Source organism: Cydia strobilella, chromosome 22 (assembly GCF_947568885.1).
Source record: "Cydia strobilella chromosome 22, ilCydStro3.1, whole genome shotgun sequence".
In the NCBI taxonomy this organism is placed as follows: domain Eukaryota; kingdom Metazoa; phylum Arthropoda; class Insecta; order Lepidoptera; family Tortricidae; genus Cydia; species Cydia strobilella.
Window position 1 is genome coordinate 3,724,748 of NC_086062.1, and position 17,844 is coordinate 3,742,591.

Consider the following 17,844-nt stretch of genomic DNA (forward strand, 5'->3'; position numbering starts at 1 on the left):
TTACTTTCTATAGTTTCTATTGGTTTTTCTGGTCGTCCATTTTTTCTATTTTTATTCCTATAGTAGTTTAGATTCTTCAACCGATCAAGCATCTACACGGACTGGATCAAGTTCTGATACTGAAATTCTGCTCCCACAACCTTGATGCTGGCAAAATTGTCCCAATGGACAGATGCCATAAGAACCAAAAACTGAACTGAACTGAACTGTCATTCTCTTTTTCTGAAATTTAATATTTTCATGTTTTCACATTGTTCTCATTTCATTCATTCCATTATTTCTATTGTCATTTCATCTCAATATTCTCATCTCATGGGGAGGAAGGAGGAAATCTACTTGCATCGAGGAAACTTTTATTATAGGTACCACAGAAACTATTGTGTAGAAGTAAAGAAGGAAAATCTCTTATGGTAGTAGAACTAGAACAGTTTGTAAGTGTCCAGCTGTAAATAAAATAGTTCGAAATCTCTCCGGTGGCGCTAGGCTAGCACAAAGCCGCCGCTATTAGGATATAATTTGTTAAAATAAACATGGGAAAAGTTTGCGTTGTACACAGTTGCCAAAGTGGGCGTAAGGTGGAAAATGTTACGAAGTCCGTGTCATTTTTCCGACCAACGGTATGTAGTCCTTTTTAATAAATAATTAAATTGTTGCACTCATAATTTTTCTAATAAATTAACAGTTACATCAAACAATCTTCATATTAAATCTCAATCTTCAAGTATATTTCACAGACTCCGGCACGGTTAGAAAATTGGAAAAAGTCATTAGGAATTGCATTAAAAGCAAGTGATTATATTTGTCATCTTCATTTTAAAGAAGAAAATATATATATGTACGACAAGTTGAATATTAAAGGAGAGCTCAAATATATTCCTACGCAAAGAAAAATGCTTAAGGAAGAAGCTTTGCCCACAATTGAGCATCAGTTTATTCCCATTCCCGAACATGAAATCCGAGGTAATATTATTCATGTAAAAGAATCTTCCCAAACATACCCAAATCAACGTAAGGAGAAGCAAAAACAAGGAGAGCAGCAGGAATTATCAGAGGACCATAAATCTAATAATTTAATAGATTATGAAATGATACATGTCTTTGCGGAACCATTGTTGAGTCAATATCAGGATACTGATGTAACAATAAACCCAATAGAGATTTTTAAAAGTAAGTTTCAGGCATTTTCATTGTTGCCGCCTTTTTGGATACATGCAGAAAATCCAAATGGGCTGGAATTTATGCGAATGGATCCAACGACTAAGCAGATGAAACATCACATACGTTTAAACGATGATCTGTCAATCACTGTAAGTGTTTATTAATGTAACGATAAATTCAGTTGGCATGATTTTTGTACCGAAACAATTGCTAAAGCTAAAAGATAAAGATAGTTATTATTCAAGTAGGCATATTACAGTCGACATCAGATATATTGGAGCGACCAAGTTGCTTACAAATATCTGAACACGCCTCTATTGTCAAGGCGTTAGAGTGCGTGTTCAGATATTTCTGAGCACCTTGGCCGCTCCGATATATCTGATGGCGACTGTACAATGCTATTTAATTGCAGGTAATTTTTCCTAATAAAGAAGAATTGCAACTAAAGGAGAAAATTAATTCATATGACGACACCTACAATTACTTAAAATCTGTTGAAAGATGGCCTTTTTGCGTTGGCACTCAGATTGAAGGCAATAAGTAAGTTTAATTTATTTTCATATCATGCTGTAAAAGTAGGTAGTTGTTGTTCTAAAAAGAGTGCAGAAAATGATATGTTTCTGCTCTAGAGCACTGTACTTTCTAAGTACGTTTTTTCTTTTTTTTATGTTAAGCAAAAAATTTTTTGGGTTTAAATGGATTTGATGTACAATTTCCATTCTGATAATTAACTCCCCATTCCATAAATAACGATATTTTTAACTAAATTGTTAATTGAAAGTACCCCCAAGAAAATTAAGAAATACTACTGAAGTAACTTCTAGGCCTAAGTTTGATTTTACTTATCATTTTTGTCTTAGTAAAAATAATAAAAATATTGCGAGCAACGGTACATTAACTAGGTCTTAATTCTTGTGCCTATTCTATTAAAACTCGACTATGTCTCGTTTTGTTACTCCGGTCCTTGTATTTTAAGAACCGTTATTATGTACCTATTGCTCAAACTACTCTTTAACATACACAATGGTAGAGGCGAATAATAAGAGATAAAAATTAATTTATCTAATAAGTAATTACATCAATTTTCAGATTTTGTAAAGGTGTGATTGTTGGTGATGATACTTACGAAAGAAATCAACGGTACCCAAGATGTAAATCTTGTCGAATATTAAGAAATCGTTTACAGAACCGTAATTCCACTTTAACTCTTTTACAAAGAATGTCAGAAGCGAAACGCGCAAATCTAGTACAAAAACGCAAGTGTCTGAAGAGGATGGTAAGTCTTCATAATTTTAAAACTAACACGACGGGACTTAATCGCGTAAAAACTTACGTTTTTTTATGGCCTGACATTTAGAACGTGACGTTACGTTCGTGGTCACAGGCAGACTGGCGAGGAAGTGTATCAACATCTTGCTGCGCGGGTTTTGCGAACTACCCGCACTTGATCTTGATTATTAACTTGTACGCTAGGGTAGGGTACTTGTATCAAGAAAATGTTGATACAATTCCTCGCCAGTCTGCCTGTGACCACGAACGTAATGTCAGTAACGTCACGTTACGCTTGCCGCGTGGCCACGTTGAACCGCAATGGACAACCTTTGCATAACGAAAGACTCGGAGCGTGGGCACAGGGCGGACACGCTATACATCAAAACGTACACGCCCCATGCGTCATAGTGTTAGTAAGTTGCATAGTACTCAGCGGCCGGCAAACGGCCGTCAATCTGCTGTCGCGGGGCGATAATACTACTACTACTATTACTTATTCTGTGGCGTGGCCTCAGTACACCATCAGCCAGTGCTTTCCACGGCAAGATGGATGGACAAATAGGTAGTTCGTCAAACCCGCATACTTTTCCCGCTTCCGAGCAGCCGCTAGCTCAGCCGCTGCCCCGCCGAACGCACGGCGCGGCTAACATGCGAAGCAGCAATGTTTTTTGATGGACACTTTTCATACAAGATTCAAGCATAGAGATTTTCCTCCGTTACTTCTACTTACGTAGTAACTATTTATTAATCTGTGCTTCTACATCTATACTACACTGCATACAATTTTCCTTATCTGATGCTTCTAAATAAATTAACTAGATGGTATCACCGCCACAAAACCGGAAAAACGATTTAAGATTGTTAAGAAAAAATATTGAAAAATATCAAAAGTTGTTGAAAATGAGTGAGCCTGGAAGGAAAAAGCGGCGTTGCATTTTTGGCTGTGCGGATTTAGGTAAGTAGTTTTTCATTTCTTGTATTTTAGTTATTCAAATGCTATTTATATATTTAGGGAAGAGTGCGTCACATCACAGTGAAATGTATCACTTTTTTTGTAATAAGAGCTGTTGCACCATTTATACTTCATTTTCTTATCTAAGCCTAGACTCCTAGAGTATCAATCTAACTCTTAAACCTTATTAAGAAAAAAGCTGTAAGAAAAGCCAGAAATAAAATAAGATGAAATTGAAACATAAGTGGAAAATGATTCACTATTACCCATGTGTGGGTAACAGTGGATCACCGTCCGATTAAACGAATCTATAAGATCTGCTGCATTGTTTGAGCATTTATTCATTAAAATATATTAAGTTTTATAATACTATATGTTCAAAATTTTGATCTTATCCGTTCATCATAATTTTTCAGTGTGCGATGATTTCTTCAGAAAGAAATCAGATTGTTTATTGCGAACCATGCATAGTTGTTACAATAAAAACATAGAACACATGGGACCCTAGAAAGGGTATAGCAAATGATATGAAATAGAATGTCCCTATAATATATTTTTAATATTTATATTTAATATTTATTCTTATAGCTAGGTAGGACTAGTTTCTATAGTAATATAATATACCCATTTGTAGGGTTCCATACTCAAAGGGTAAAAACGGGACCCTATTACCAAGACTTCGCTGTCTATTTGTCTGTCCGTCCGTCTGTCACCAGGCTGTTTCTCATGAACCGTGATAGCTAGACGGATGAAATTTTCACAGATAATGTATTTCTGTTGCCGCTATAACAACAAATATTAAAAACAGAATAAAATAAATATATAAGGGGGGCTTCCATACAACAAACGTGATTTTTTTGCCGTTTTTATAGATAATGGTACGGAACCCTTCGTGCGCGAGTCCGACTCGCACTTGGCCGGTTTTTTTCATATTGTTTTTAGGTAGGTAAAGATAAGATAAAGTTTGACTGTGGCTAAAAAAATTATGCATTTTTTAGCCACAGTTAAATTTTATCTTATCTTATTTTTTGCATACTGGCTGCAACTTAAAGAACAGGGATTTCGCTCCTTGCGTTTTATTTATATTAATTTTTTGCTTCTATAATCATGTTTTTTTTTCCTAAAAAAATCAAATGTTATTGTTTATTGCAGGTGCTCCCATGCACAATTTTCCTCATCCAAGAAGAAAACCTGAATTATATTCGTATTTAGTCCTGGATAATTTTAACAGTGTAGTAGTCTCGATCGCTGGCCAATCTGACGCGAATTTAGAGTCGCCGAGATGAAAGAAAAAATTACCAACTGTCACGATGACATTCATATCTTTTTCGCGCGCCATAGAACGCACATGTCGCTTTATGAACAATTTATGTTTTATTGAGTAATTCTTAGTTTTCCCGTAATAATCAATGCAGTTATACCTAAAAAGACGATATGCGGTGCAAAGTGCACATGGAAAGTGAAAGTTATAAAATATCGGAACGTAAGTACATTATCATCAGGAGATAATTGAAGCAGTCTTCATTTTCCAAATTCTTGCTACTATAAGGTGCTAAAAGTGTTCCCGTGGGGAAACTTGGAGGTGTGATACGATAGTTTATGTACTTATCCTCCCTTTATTATAAAATACCTATACAATTTTGTATCTAGTTCTTATACATTCTCGTGTGACGAGTTTGTCTATGTCTTTGTGGGACATTGTTTAAGGGTTGACTTGAAAATACCCATATGTCGCGTGGCGACATGGTGTTATGTTATCTTTGTCCGTGGGACATTCTGGGAGATGTTGGCTTAAAAATATCCACATGTCGCGTGGCGACATTGTGCCTCGTTCGTGGAACGAGGGTCAGATCTTTTTAAAATGACTTCAATTACTATGCTCATTGCATAGCAAGAAGCCCTTCGTCCGTGGGACAAGTAAGAGAACCGAATATTCAATAATAAAATGGAATTAAATATATGACCAGAAACACGTCATCCGTGGGATGATAATACACGAAATGTCTTTTAATAGCTAATTAATTTCTTATAATGACATTAGCAGCTGAGATTGACCTAACAAGAAACCCAAATATCTGGATCAAATTTAGCGCATCTTGTCACAGTCATGGACGGGGTCCTGTGTCATGTACATAAATATCAACTAGCTTATTCTAGTATTGTATGCTAATTAAGTGCTGACTTATTGTTTACAAATAATAACATTATTCTGGAAGCTGCTGGAATAAAATATTTGGATTAAGGTCTGTACCAAACACTTATAATATATGCTGAACCCTTTTGTGGCATGTCATTTTTATTATTCCTTTGCTAATCAAAAATTCTGTAGCCTTATCCAGAAGAGAGGCAGTCAGTAAATAAATAAGTGACTCAGTAGTGCACTTCATAGTCTTCACACCTACTCATATTATACTAATATGCAAAAGAATGCTATCAGCCTTTATAAGGACAAGATCCAGACAGCTGCCTTATTATGAAGATCAAATCTGGGGGTTCATGGCATATACTATTTTCATTAACACTTCTTACAAGCTTCCTATAGCTTAAGCTTGTTTCATAAATTTCATAATATCATATTGTTAGAACGGAATTTTTTTCCTTTTGCAGGCAGTTTGGTAAATTGCCATACATGTTGACTAATACATTCCTTCTAATATCATAGGAAAAATAACCCTTTAAGGGTTACTCAATTCAATTCAATTATAAATATAAATACTAATTTATTTTAGCCACTCTCACAAAAAATATAAATATCACAACAAATTATGATAATATTTCTTATTCTTATTCTTGATATGTTCCCGGATAGCCCAGTCAGTTGTGCATTAAAATTTTTAGGTTCTCAAAGCCCAATTGCCTTTGATGAAAATAATCGAACATGACATAATTTCCATTTCCTTCAGAAATATGAATTATATATTGAATTAAATCAAGAGTTTATTCCTCCTTCAAATTACAGATAATGAACAGTAAGTTGTATAAAATACAAAACTGTAGGTGAACAAGGGTACTTACAATACCAAAGACTATACATAGAAAATTTTAATCAGTCAGCCATTGGATGGATGTCTAATATCAATAAATTATAAATTCTGAGCAAGTCCAAAGCTCCAAACTCTCATTTATTTAAATTATTTACCAAACTTTTGGGCCTTTTATAAAGGCAAGGCAAATTGTGGCAACATTTTTCCTACAATTGCTTGGAACCCTTTCACAAAATGGTAGGGTTCAATTTAGCACGAGCTCAGATTTCGATACATTTGTGATAAGGAAATAGAAATTTAATGGATATGTAAGTAATATTAAATAGGTAGGTAGGTTATATAAGTAGGTAGGTAGGTAGATAATAATGTAGGTTTATAGGTATTATGCAATAGTCATATCACATTTCCCAACATTTAAACATTAGTGTCCCCGTTACCTGGTATTGTTTGGTTTTGAAGGGTCTACTAACTTTAAGCCTAAGACATTAAATAAAACAACATTATTAGTTAGGTATGTACTAGAAAGATTCTTATCCAAAGTGTTCGAATGTTTGATACCTCTTGGTACTGTAAAATTACTTTAAACGGTTGGGGGATGTTGATGATGATGGACCTGATGAAGACAATTATCGATAATAGAGCTGAGATGGAAAAAAGAATTGGATTCCAAAAAGAAAAATATGCTTTATGCCATAATGAGCAATTCCTATATATTTTTATTTTATTTGTAATGATATAATTAATCAATTATATTTATATAATCAGTAGTGAATTGAAATAATTTCACAAATACAATAAAATTCACAACAGATCATATTGTTGCATTTCATTTATATCGTTTTTTATATACTTTCTGTATGAATATGTTCAGTATAGATCAAACAGAAGTTGGAAAGACCTTTTAGCAGTAAGACTGTCCAAACTGATCTATGAAGTTATTTGTGGCATTTAACAGAGCATTTGAGACAAACTTTCTGTTCATAATAACTCATAATTATGATATGTAATGAGAATAGTCATTTTCTGTTTTTCATTGTATTTCGGATTCTCAAGGCTAATGCTTATGTTGTAATTGATTCATGGTTTTTATTATGGAATTATGCAGGAAACGCCACAGACCGATCCACATACATATGTGGTGGTAATTTCACACATTTTCAATATAATAAGAATTTATATTATCTGAACCAAATTATAGGTTGTTTCGGTTCAAATTGCTTACTTACTAACTCATTTAGAATCTTTTGTCAGATTCAGTAGGTAGTGGTTGAGAAATACTAGAACAAATAATTGAAAGATATGATTCTTTATCTCTAACAGCATCACCTTTTTATATTCCTAGATGTATATAGACATTAAATAAAATATATTAAAAGACAATGTGAAACTTGTTTTAGATAGGGAAGCAATTTAGAATATTTTAAGTGTAGGATGTATTATTTATATTACCCCTTATAGCATAGTAAGTGACTATTACTTACTTAGCTTAGTTAAGTGGTTACTTAACAACTTTTTAAATAAGGGTGCTTAAATCCCTTCCAACATAAACTATCTAATGTTTAATCACCATGTACATTTATTAGTACTATTGTTGAAAGTTGTTTAAACAACTCCGAGCATGTCCTAATCTCCCAAGATACACCAGGTCTGGGAAAAGAAGAGTGGTATTCAGACTTTAAAATATGGACATGATACAATCTATTACGCTTAATTGCGTGAATGTGAAGCAATGAGTGTCTTCTTAAGGGTGTATGTTACAAATAATAAATCAATTTGAGATTTTGAAAGTAAAATTACAGTCTTAGATATTTCATGTTTCAACAAATAATACAGTTCCTTTTATTTTTATGTTTATTTAAAACAGTAATACTCTTTAAAATCTTTAGAGAAGAAAAATTAATAATAAAGACTGCCACGCCACGTTTTTCCTTTACTGGGTGATGCCCCGAAAATATGACTGTCTAGACTCAATTTATTATTGTTTATGAATAAATAAATGAAATGAAATATGTATTTATTGGAATAAACAAATATAATATAAGAGAAAACTATAGCATCATAATGTCTTAAAACCTTGTCTGATGTGTCTTAGACAAGCAACAAGAAAATAAAGGGTAGATAAATAGTAACGAATAAATATCTTTTATCTTTATCTTTGACAGTTCTCATGTCTTCTTTCTTTTATGGAGGCTTTATATTTATATACCGCAATATAGGTACATTATTACATATTTTCTTTACATTTTCTAATTATGATGTCTCACATTGGTCAAGATAAAGATCATAGTATATGGGTAGGTCTCACCAGTGAACATAATTTTTTAAGCATAAAGGGATGCTCCAGATAACTACTCTGTTACTGTCTGCTGCTCTTGTTAGATATGAATTATCTTTACATCAAAACTCAAAACTCTTATCTTTACATGTTCAAAACTTTGAACGCAGTAAATAAATCTCTGATTCTCAGAGTATTTACCCATTAAAGTAGTATAAGTTCAAAACCTAATTTTATTATTGGTAATTCTCATGTAATTGGTCGGAGAATTTTTTAAAATTTCTCTGCTTTTTGCCAGGAAACTCAAAAGCCGATTTTGATATTTTGAGATTTCTCATAGCGACTTGTTTATTTAGCCTTAATTTTAATTTTTTTGTGGAATATAGAGATAGGTATAGGTTTCCATGATAGATAATATATAGATATACATATTCTTGCCAAAAATACAAGTGCTTGTTTTTGGGTAGATTTTTGAGACATTTATTTTTACAAATTATTTAATTTTATTATCTTCTCTAAACATCTACACTGTTAAAATTATCCAGGACTAAATACGAATATAATGATAGGATTAAACGAACTTACCTGAAGTGAAGTTCAATCCTGATTATATGAAGTATTTAGTCCTGGATAAGGGGTATCCCCACCCTCCTCGAGTAACCATGAATCCATGGTTACTTCCCATTTAGTGCATGAATACTCTAAACTATATGAATGTCATCGTGACAGTTGGTAATTTTTTCTTTCATCTCGGCGACTCTAAATTCGCGTCAGATTGGCCAGCGATCGAGACTACTACACTGTTAAAATTATCCAGGACTAAATACTTCATATAATCAGGATTGAACTTCACTTCAGGTAAGTTCGTTTAATCCTATCATTATTTAGAACTTGGTTATCAATTGTTGGCGACAGGGTAAAAGAGACAGACCCACTGAAGATTTATAAGAATAAGCATATTTGTGACCATCACTTTACACCAGACCAAAAAGCGGCCTGCCATCGAATAATATATGAGGCCGTACCGTCTGTGAATTTCGAAGGTGGGTAAAATAAACTTACAAACATTGATTTTAATAATGTACTAGTAGTATTATTGCTCTGAATAAAGTGAAAATAAATGAGAGTAGGTAATGAAAGAGGATGTGAACTGGTTCTACACTGGCTCTGTCAAGTGTATGACAGAGCGACAGTTATATTTGAATTTTAACTGTGACAAGGTGTTGCCACAGTGAAAGCAAAAAATACCCTAAAATATGAACGAAATAAGTAACACTAATTACATAGAGTCTGTGCGCAAAGAGAAGTCATGGAATGTAAATCCCATACATTTCAAGACTCTTCTTTTTCGCACAGACTCTATGGGTACATTATTAATTGCAAACCCAGGATCATGACATACTATTTTGATTTTCAGCTGTATCTCCATCTTCTTGCATTCTGGAAATAGAGCACAATTACTGTATACCAACTTTTTTTCAACAAAATCGGTCAAATCACAAAGGTAGGTAATAATAGTTATTTTTTGTTTCATTTTACAAGAGACACCAACAGTACATAAACAAAGCAAGCAAAGTTATAATCATAATCATTATGATTTATTCATTTCTTTTATCATTTACACGATTGTATAAAATAAAAAATACGATAAATTGTAAAAAAGAATGCATGAAATGAACGCTATTATACTATTACTGAGGGATGTGCCGAGCGGATGCTAGGGAATACAAAACCAATTTTTTATTGTATGCAAATTCGGTGAATATATGTTATGAACCAATTTTTCCATACAATTAAAACTCGGTTTTGCATTCCCTAGCTGATGCTGCCCTTTCCCGTGTCATGGATCGCACGCAGAGACAACACACGCCAGGGTGTAAGGAATATTTGGAGTTGATGGAATCTCAAAACCGGCCAAGTGCGAGGTGCGAGTCGGACTCGCGCACCGAGGGTTCCGTACTTTTTAGTATTTGTTGTTATAGCGGCAACAGAAATACATCATCTGTGAAAATTTCAACTGTCTAGCTAGCACGGTTCATGAGATACAGCCTGGTGACAGACAGACAGATGGACAGCGGAGTCTCAGTAATAGGGTCCCGTTTTTACCCTTTGGGTGCGGAACCCTAAAAATGAACTAGGCCAGAATATTGGGTGAAAGCGACCAGGAGACCAGGAATTCTGTTTGTGATTTCAGAGTTACTGCTATACTTACTGTATTGGTAGCTCCGATGTCTTTACTTCTTTATTATTAAAGTATTTGTTTCAGAGCTTGACCAGAAGTCCGAAAACATTTTCTCGTGGCAGACAGAAGAGTTGATAAAAGCAGGTAATATATTATTTTTTTTAGCTTCATACCAATTCGTAAAGGTTTTCTTTATTATTTAACTAGCGACCCGCCCCGGCTTCGCACGAGTTACACAAAACCTTTACAAATTATACACTAAGACCTTCCTCAAGAATTACTTTATTGATAGGTGAAAACCGCATCAAAATCCGTTGCGTAGTTTTAAAGATCTAAGCATACATAGGGACAGACAGACAGCGGAAAGCGACTTTGTTTTATACTATGTAGTGAAAACTGATGAGATCTTCTTCCTCGCGTTATCCCGGCATTTTGCCACGGTTCATGGGAGCCTGGGGTCCGCTTGACAACGAATGCCAAGAAAGAATTGAAGTAGGCACTAGTTTTTACGAAAGCGACTGCCATGTGACCTTCGAATCCAGAGGGGAAACTAGGCCTTATTGTGGGAGCTCATAAACAATACAAAAGGTCATCACGGTCTATATAAGTCTAATCTATTTTTTTTATATATTTTTTTATTTAGAACAAAAACAGTCATAATACATGCATGTTACATATGTTGTACACAGTGTACGAATTGAGATGCGATACAAACAGACCTGGAGGATCATAAAAACAAAAGGTAGGTAAGAATAGCGAAATCTAATCTAATAACTGTTATTAATTTATTAACCTTTTGAAAGCTTTATGTCATAAACAAAACGTCACTGTCACGCCAAGGTAACGGGCGCAAGCGAGCGAATGTAAACTTCCGCGCCCGCCGGACAGCGTCCGCCATAACCCTAGTGGCCCTTGGCGCTGTGGGCACGACTAGTAACGACCACTTTATGGATTCTTGGAGTTCAAAGGGTTAAGCCATTTATTCGTGCGCTACTTGTTTCTGAAACTTTCTGTTTTTTATATCATGGTATTCATGGTACCCTAAAGTTGTCTGTAAGAGACCGCTAAGAGCGATAATATAAACCGCCAGTTCATAGTACCTAAACCAATACTTAGGGGTGACTTGACAAATCTTAATATTGTATATTTCAGATTCAGATGCTTCTGATGACCCGACGACGCCGTTGCCAGGGAAACCAAAGTTACCTGACGACGTCGTGACGCTGTCCTTGTTCTGTGACGACGACGCGCCCATACAATCCGAGTCCAGTGCACCAGGCAAGTCACTTTTCATGTAACACTAACGCGCTGGCCACGACATTCCGTGACTGGCTTCGGCTAAGGCGACAACCATAGGTGGGAACGAAAAGCCCGATTACTGTGTCTCGCTCGCTCGTTGTCGCCTTAGCCGAAGCCAGTCGCGCAATGTTGTGGCCGAGCAGTAACTAGTCCGTAACTTGTGGTTGGATAAAGATTTTATCTATCTACTTGACGCTAGATGTCACGAGTGTCGCGACAAACGAAAAGTGTATTGCTCAACAATTCACAACTAATATTAGAGTTAAAAATAGAGTGCCGGTTCAGGAAAAAATATAATAACGAAGGGTTGTTTGATTTTTTTCTATATAAATATATATTTTTTCGTTTAAGGGTTAGCATTTAAAAAAATGCATGGAATTGTATACCTTATTTTTGCGCAATAAAGTTTAATTTTGTACTTCAGTTGTTCCTGAAGATGTCGAACTCCGGTGTAAGGATTGTGCAGCAAGCATTGAAGGGTAAGTGTCGTTATCAGATCTTTATACAACAGTTGTATAAGAGGGCAAGAATTCTCAGATAACATGAATACAATGTAATACCAACTATTTGACAGGAAACTTGTTACACCGTATTTGCCGTAAACAGGTACTCGTTCTGGTGCGTGCAGTGCACGTGCGGCGCGCTGTGCGGCGCGTGCGCAGCGAGCGCGACGCACGACCGGCACTATGTGTTACGCGCGCCCAGGGGCGCCACGCAGGTGAATATATGTAGTTGAACAAATCTAGGGTTGAACAAACCATTAACACCCTACGCATTAGCATCCGTCTAAATTTAAGGTAAAAACAATGAAATTAAATCGCGGTAGACCCGTTCTTATAAATACATTAACATCACGTTTTGCTTGAAGTATACCTCAAGTAAACAATGTTGCTAAAGAATACAATCTTGATCCCATTTGATCCGAGCCTCGGATCGGATTCCGAGGCAGTCGAGGATAAAATGTGCATTCATTCCCAAGTTAATTATACTGCTTTTAACTTCGTTTGAGAGGCAAATTACGCTTACACGCGACACAACACAAGCCAATTTTACTAGTATGATAACTGAAAAACCAGTTAATGCAGCCACAGTACATAAAGACGAACTTTACGTGAATTCATTCATAATTTCTCCATGCAATTTCGCAAATCACTGTACCCGAGGAATGAAACTGTTTTATTTTTGTACAGAACCAAACGCAGGCAGTGCTGGCAGTTATACGACAGCAATTGCTGAAGGAAAACATGCTAACACTCTACGAGACTTATGAAGATGGGTATGATTTTTTTACTTACTTTTATTTATTTATTTAGTTTCACTCTATATATTTGTATATTGGTTCTCTGAAATACAACAGTTATTTTTAATTTAATTTGAGGTAAAATTTTAGTCGGTTGACTACCATTATTTTTACTTGCCTGAAAATATATAAATGTGTTATTGCAGTGTGAAAGTAAAAGAGGAGCCGGCGGAGCCCGCAACAGCGTCCGCGCCCGCCGCGGCGCCCGACCCGCTCTCTGTGAGGCCCCACACCGACCCGCTGGACTTGGGGCTCCACCCCGACCTTGTCAGCATGGGGCCCACCCCCGACCCGCTCAACTCGGGGCTTCACCCCGACCCGCTCAACGTGGGGCCCCACCCCGACCCGCTCACCGTGGGGTCCGTGGAGCCCTACTCCGCCCCGCGAATCATAAAACTTTACGAGGTCACAGTAAACGAGGTACCTACAATTTGATGTCTGTGAAACTTGGTATCTATATAATTATCTGGATATTGGATAATTTCGAACCCTGCGACTAGTTACGACGCCTTTAGGTGCTCGTGTCGTTCAAAAGGTTAAAAATGATTCTAACTTGATGTATTTGTTTAATTTACAGTGTTTCGGCGAGGGAACAGTCGACCATCCTTACAAGCGTCCCCGACTCATGGACTACCGAACGGCCTACAAACCAAATTCCACAGTCAATACAAAAGATGGCGATGTCCCACAGCAACTCCTCTTAAATTTCACACCTAATATACGAAGAGGATCGCAAACAGTCCAGACACTCACACCCAGCGATCTCAGATCACAAGATACCATACAGACCACTACATGCAACATCAAAGGGTCGCAAGATGCTCTGGCATCTAATAGCAATCTCAGAAGAACACAACAACCCCTACAGGTCCCATCTATTGTTTTAAGAGGATCGCAAACGGTTCATGCACTCGCTACTGGCGATCTTAGATCACAATACATACTGCCTACTTCTAGCAAACCCCACGATATATTACAGATTCCTAACCATCTCAAAAGATCTCAGTCTCCTAAATGTGATTTCCAGCGGTCCCATTCCAGCGTGTGTGAAGATTCAATCAGAGATGATATAGAAAGTGAAGTAGACGACAGTGCTTTAGATGAAGATTATAGAGTAGAAGAGGGCCGGATAGATAAAGAGTCAATAGACATGACAGATGAAGGAGATATTGCTGTAGGCGTTGGCAGGAGGACGAGAAAAGCGACTACTATCAAAGGTCCAAGTGAAGTGATGCTTCGAACGCTAACCTCAGAAGAGTCAGAAGGTGAGTCTTATAATGTGGTATTTGTTTTAACGACACTCCTCAGAGAGTAATGAGGTTAGAAACCCATTATAGAAAGTGACACAAAAATAGCGGGGATCCGTTTAATGGCATATTCGAGTGTTCTGATTAGAAATAAGTTTTTGGCAAAAATTTCATTTTTGGTACAAGCTTTTATCGCTGACTGTACTTTTCTTTCCACAGGCAACTAATACTTATCGAGACAATTCTAAAAACCCCAAACACAATTAGGTTGCGTTGTTTTATCACAGTTCCTATTACCACCTCCTGTCTCCATCATCAGATCAGCTCGATGGTACTATAATATTGCATTGTCACCAGACTTACATATGTATGCAAATTTTCAGCTTTATCGGAAACCGGGAAGTGGGTCAAATTTAACTTACAATATTTGACCCTTACAAACATATTACATACTTACATACATAGGTACATTGTGTTAGCAACACTGTTTGTAAGGATCATTATTTATTAATAGCTTATATTTTGATCATTTTTACTTTTACGATTAGCTTAAAAAAGAGTATCAGTTGACCCTTACTTGTCACTGGTTGCCGCCATCTTGAATTGTTATTAAAAGGCGGGTACACTGTGACAAGGGGCAGTTCGTGTACAGACGAGTTACAGTGTAGACGTCTTGGAATATTTATTGTAAATTGGTTGTTATTATGTTGGTAACGAACGAATAGTTAAAATATTGGTACAAGTATTAGTTTTCATCATCAACCCGGTGGTAACCTAACAATTGCAAGTTAAATAAAAGCTTGTAAAAAGTAGAAGAATAGTTATTTGTTCTACAAGGGGGCAAAGTTGTTGTTTAACCGCTCGTGCTAATATTGATACCCGCAAGCGAAAGATTCCAAATATAAAAATGTAGACGTAAAAAAGCATTTCGGGCATTTTGCTACAAAGGCGTTTTGCTTTTTAGAAGACTTGCTCATAACCCGTTATAGGTCTTTTAATTACCTAAATTGCATTAGGCAGCAAAACGCTTGAAATGCATCGTGTCTGCTTTATTCAGTAGCTACCTAAAACGCCTAATGTCTGCTTTTTTTAAATTCCTAAATCGTATTAGGTGTTGGAAGCAAAATGCCTGAAAGGGTGAGCGTCAGGATGGCGGGTGGACCTCGGCGATTTTAACGAAATATTTTTAAACCCAATCGATAATTTAATATTTAGATTTATTTATTTATTGTACCTTCAGCGTACTTCGGTGTACCTTTAATAAAAACCAGCGTACCTCTCCCTAAAACGAGATATCTAACAAAAAAAGGTCCGCCATTCTGACGTCAGGTTGATGTGTGTATTTATAGCAAAGATAGATATAACTCCGTAATAGATGGATACAGTCTAAGGAAAAAACGTGCCTCGAAAATCACGAAAATTTGATTCTCGATCAGAGGGCGCCACTAGTTTTGGCCTACACTCGTATAGAGGGCGTTGGCGGTTTCGTTTGTTATTTATAATTTTATCAGTGAAAGAACATGGGTCAAAATCATAAAAATAATTAATGCAAATAAAAAAAATCATTTATCCATATTTAAATACATTTTATCGTATTTATATAAATATTTATTTTTAATTTTAAAGTGTGTCGACAGATGGCAGTGAATTTACTGGGGTTACAAAATTTACTATGACAGTACCGCTCTAGTATAAGTTACTCTATGATTTATAGTGTACCTCCGTAAACTTTTATTAGAAATCCTTAAAACGAGCTAGGCTCAAAACAAGGTCTGACTAATTCTAACTCCCGCCTCGTTGCGAATATTGCACATTGCACCCAAACTATGCATTGCACATACGCGTGTGGTACGCGCTTTGTAAATTGCTTTGAACTGTTGTGTACTTTGGGTACACAACTACACAGTGTACGAACGAAATATAGTATATTTAATTTTCTTTCATTTAATACCCCACACGTGTATGTGCAATGCATAGATAACTGCATACTTTAAGTGCGGTATTATAATGCAAGATTTCATAGGTCCACTCGCCATCCTGACGTCAGAATGGCGGGTGGACCTTTTTTGTTTAATATCTCATGTGAGGTGTGAGGTACACTGAAGGTACAATATTATAAATATTTCGTTGAAATCGCCGAGGTCCACCCGCGATCCTGACGCTCACCTGAAAGGCATGAGAGATTGTCCTTTCGACACATAAGTAGTACCAAAGATATAACTCCGTAATAGATGGATACAGTCTAAGAAAAAAAACGTGCCTCGAAAATCAAGAAAATTTGATTTTCAATCAGAGGGCGCTACTAGCTTTGGCCTACTGTAGTATAGATGGCGTTGAGGGTTTCGTCGGTTATTTATCAATTTTAACGCATATCAGTGAAAGAACATGGGTCAAAATCATAAAAATAATTAATGCAAATAAAAAAATTCATTTATCCATATTTAAATACATATTATCGTATTTTTAAAAATCTTAATTTTTAGTTTTAAAGTGTGTCGATAGATGGCAGTGAATTTACTGTGATTACAAAATTTACTATGACAGTACCGCTCTATCTTATTATATCAAATTCAAATTCAAATGTTTTATTCGTGATAAACTTAAAACTAAAATTACATACAAAAGTATACTAAAGCTATAGGAACTTATAAAATAGGTAGGAGTTGAAGTTTCCACGAAATGGTCTCGCCTCAGCATAATGCTGAACCGAAGGTCAGCGCTGATCTTCCGGCGGGACCAAATCCTCATTGCTCTATGGTAGTACCAAATTCGCATGGTCCCACCGCACTGTTTCTTTTCCAAAACCATTTCCTTTACAACAACTAGACGGAGCTCCGCTTGGCACCCCTGCGTTTATTATACTTTTGATGTGCAGAAACGATTTTTTTCTTTTGCATGATTGCATGATTCAACTAAATTATCAGTAAAAATCTTTGTGACACAACTTATTACCTACCCGACTATGTATAATGGAAACTATTGTTTGTTCCAGCCACGGTGAAGCTGCAGCCCCTTACCTCATCAGATATGAGGAAGTGGATCCAACAGGAAGACAAGGAAAAAATACTGAAATAAAAATTAGGAATTTTAACTGGTTTTGTTTTTAACCGACTTCAAAAAAGGAGGAGCTTATCATTTTGATCGGTTTTTTAAATGTTTGTTATAGTGCGACATG

At 36.0% G+C, this 17,844-nt stretch overlaps 1 protein-coding gene across 3 annotated transcripts; it reads left to right on the forward strand.

The window, feature by feature from the left end:
- The first annotated feature begins 7 nt into the window (after positions 1-7).
- Positions 8-17,760, forward strand: LOC134751397 (uncharacterized). Of its 3 annotated transcripts, XM_063686786.1 has the most exons (16): positions 8-617; positions 735-1,307; positions 1,571-1,698; positions 2,248-2,434; positions 3,250-3,385; positions 4,535-4,586; positions 9,530-9,684; positions 10,059-10,145; positions 10,908-10,967; positions 11,976-12,101; positions 12,547-12,601; positions 12,729-12,840; positions 13,313-13,398; positions 13,569-13,842; positions 14,000-14,687; positions 17,662-17,760. In XM_063686786.1, exons 1-16 carry the CDS (start codon positions 531-533, stop codon positions 17,742-17,744), a joined length of 2,889 nt encoding a protein of 962 aa, XP_063542856.1. In that variant the 5' UTR covers positions 8-530; the 3' UTR covers positions 17,745-17,760. The 3 variants fall into 3 exon arrangements, with proteins under 3 accessions (XP_063542856.1, XP_063542857.1, XP_063542858.1); XM_063686787.1 differs by lacking the exons at positions 4,535-4,586; positions 9,530-9,684 and adding an exon at positions 9,482-9,499 and having other exon boundaries at positions 9-617; XM_063686788.1 differs by lacking the exons at positions 4,535-4,586; positions 9,530-9,684 and having other exon boundaries at positions 9-617.
- The last annotated feature ends 84 nt before the right edge of the window (positions 17,761-17,844 follow it).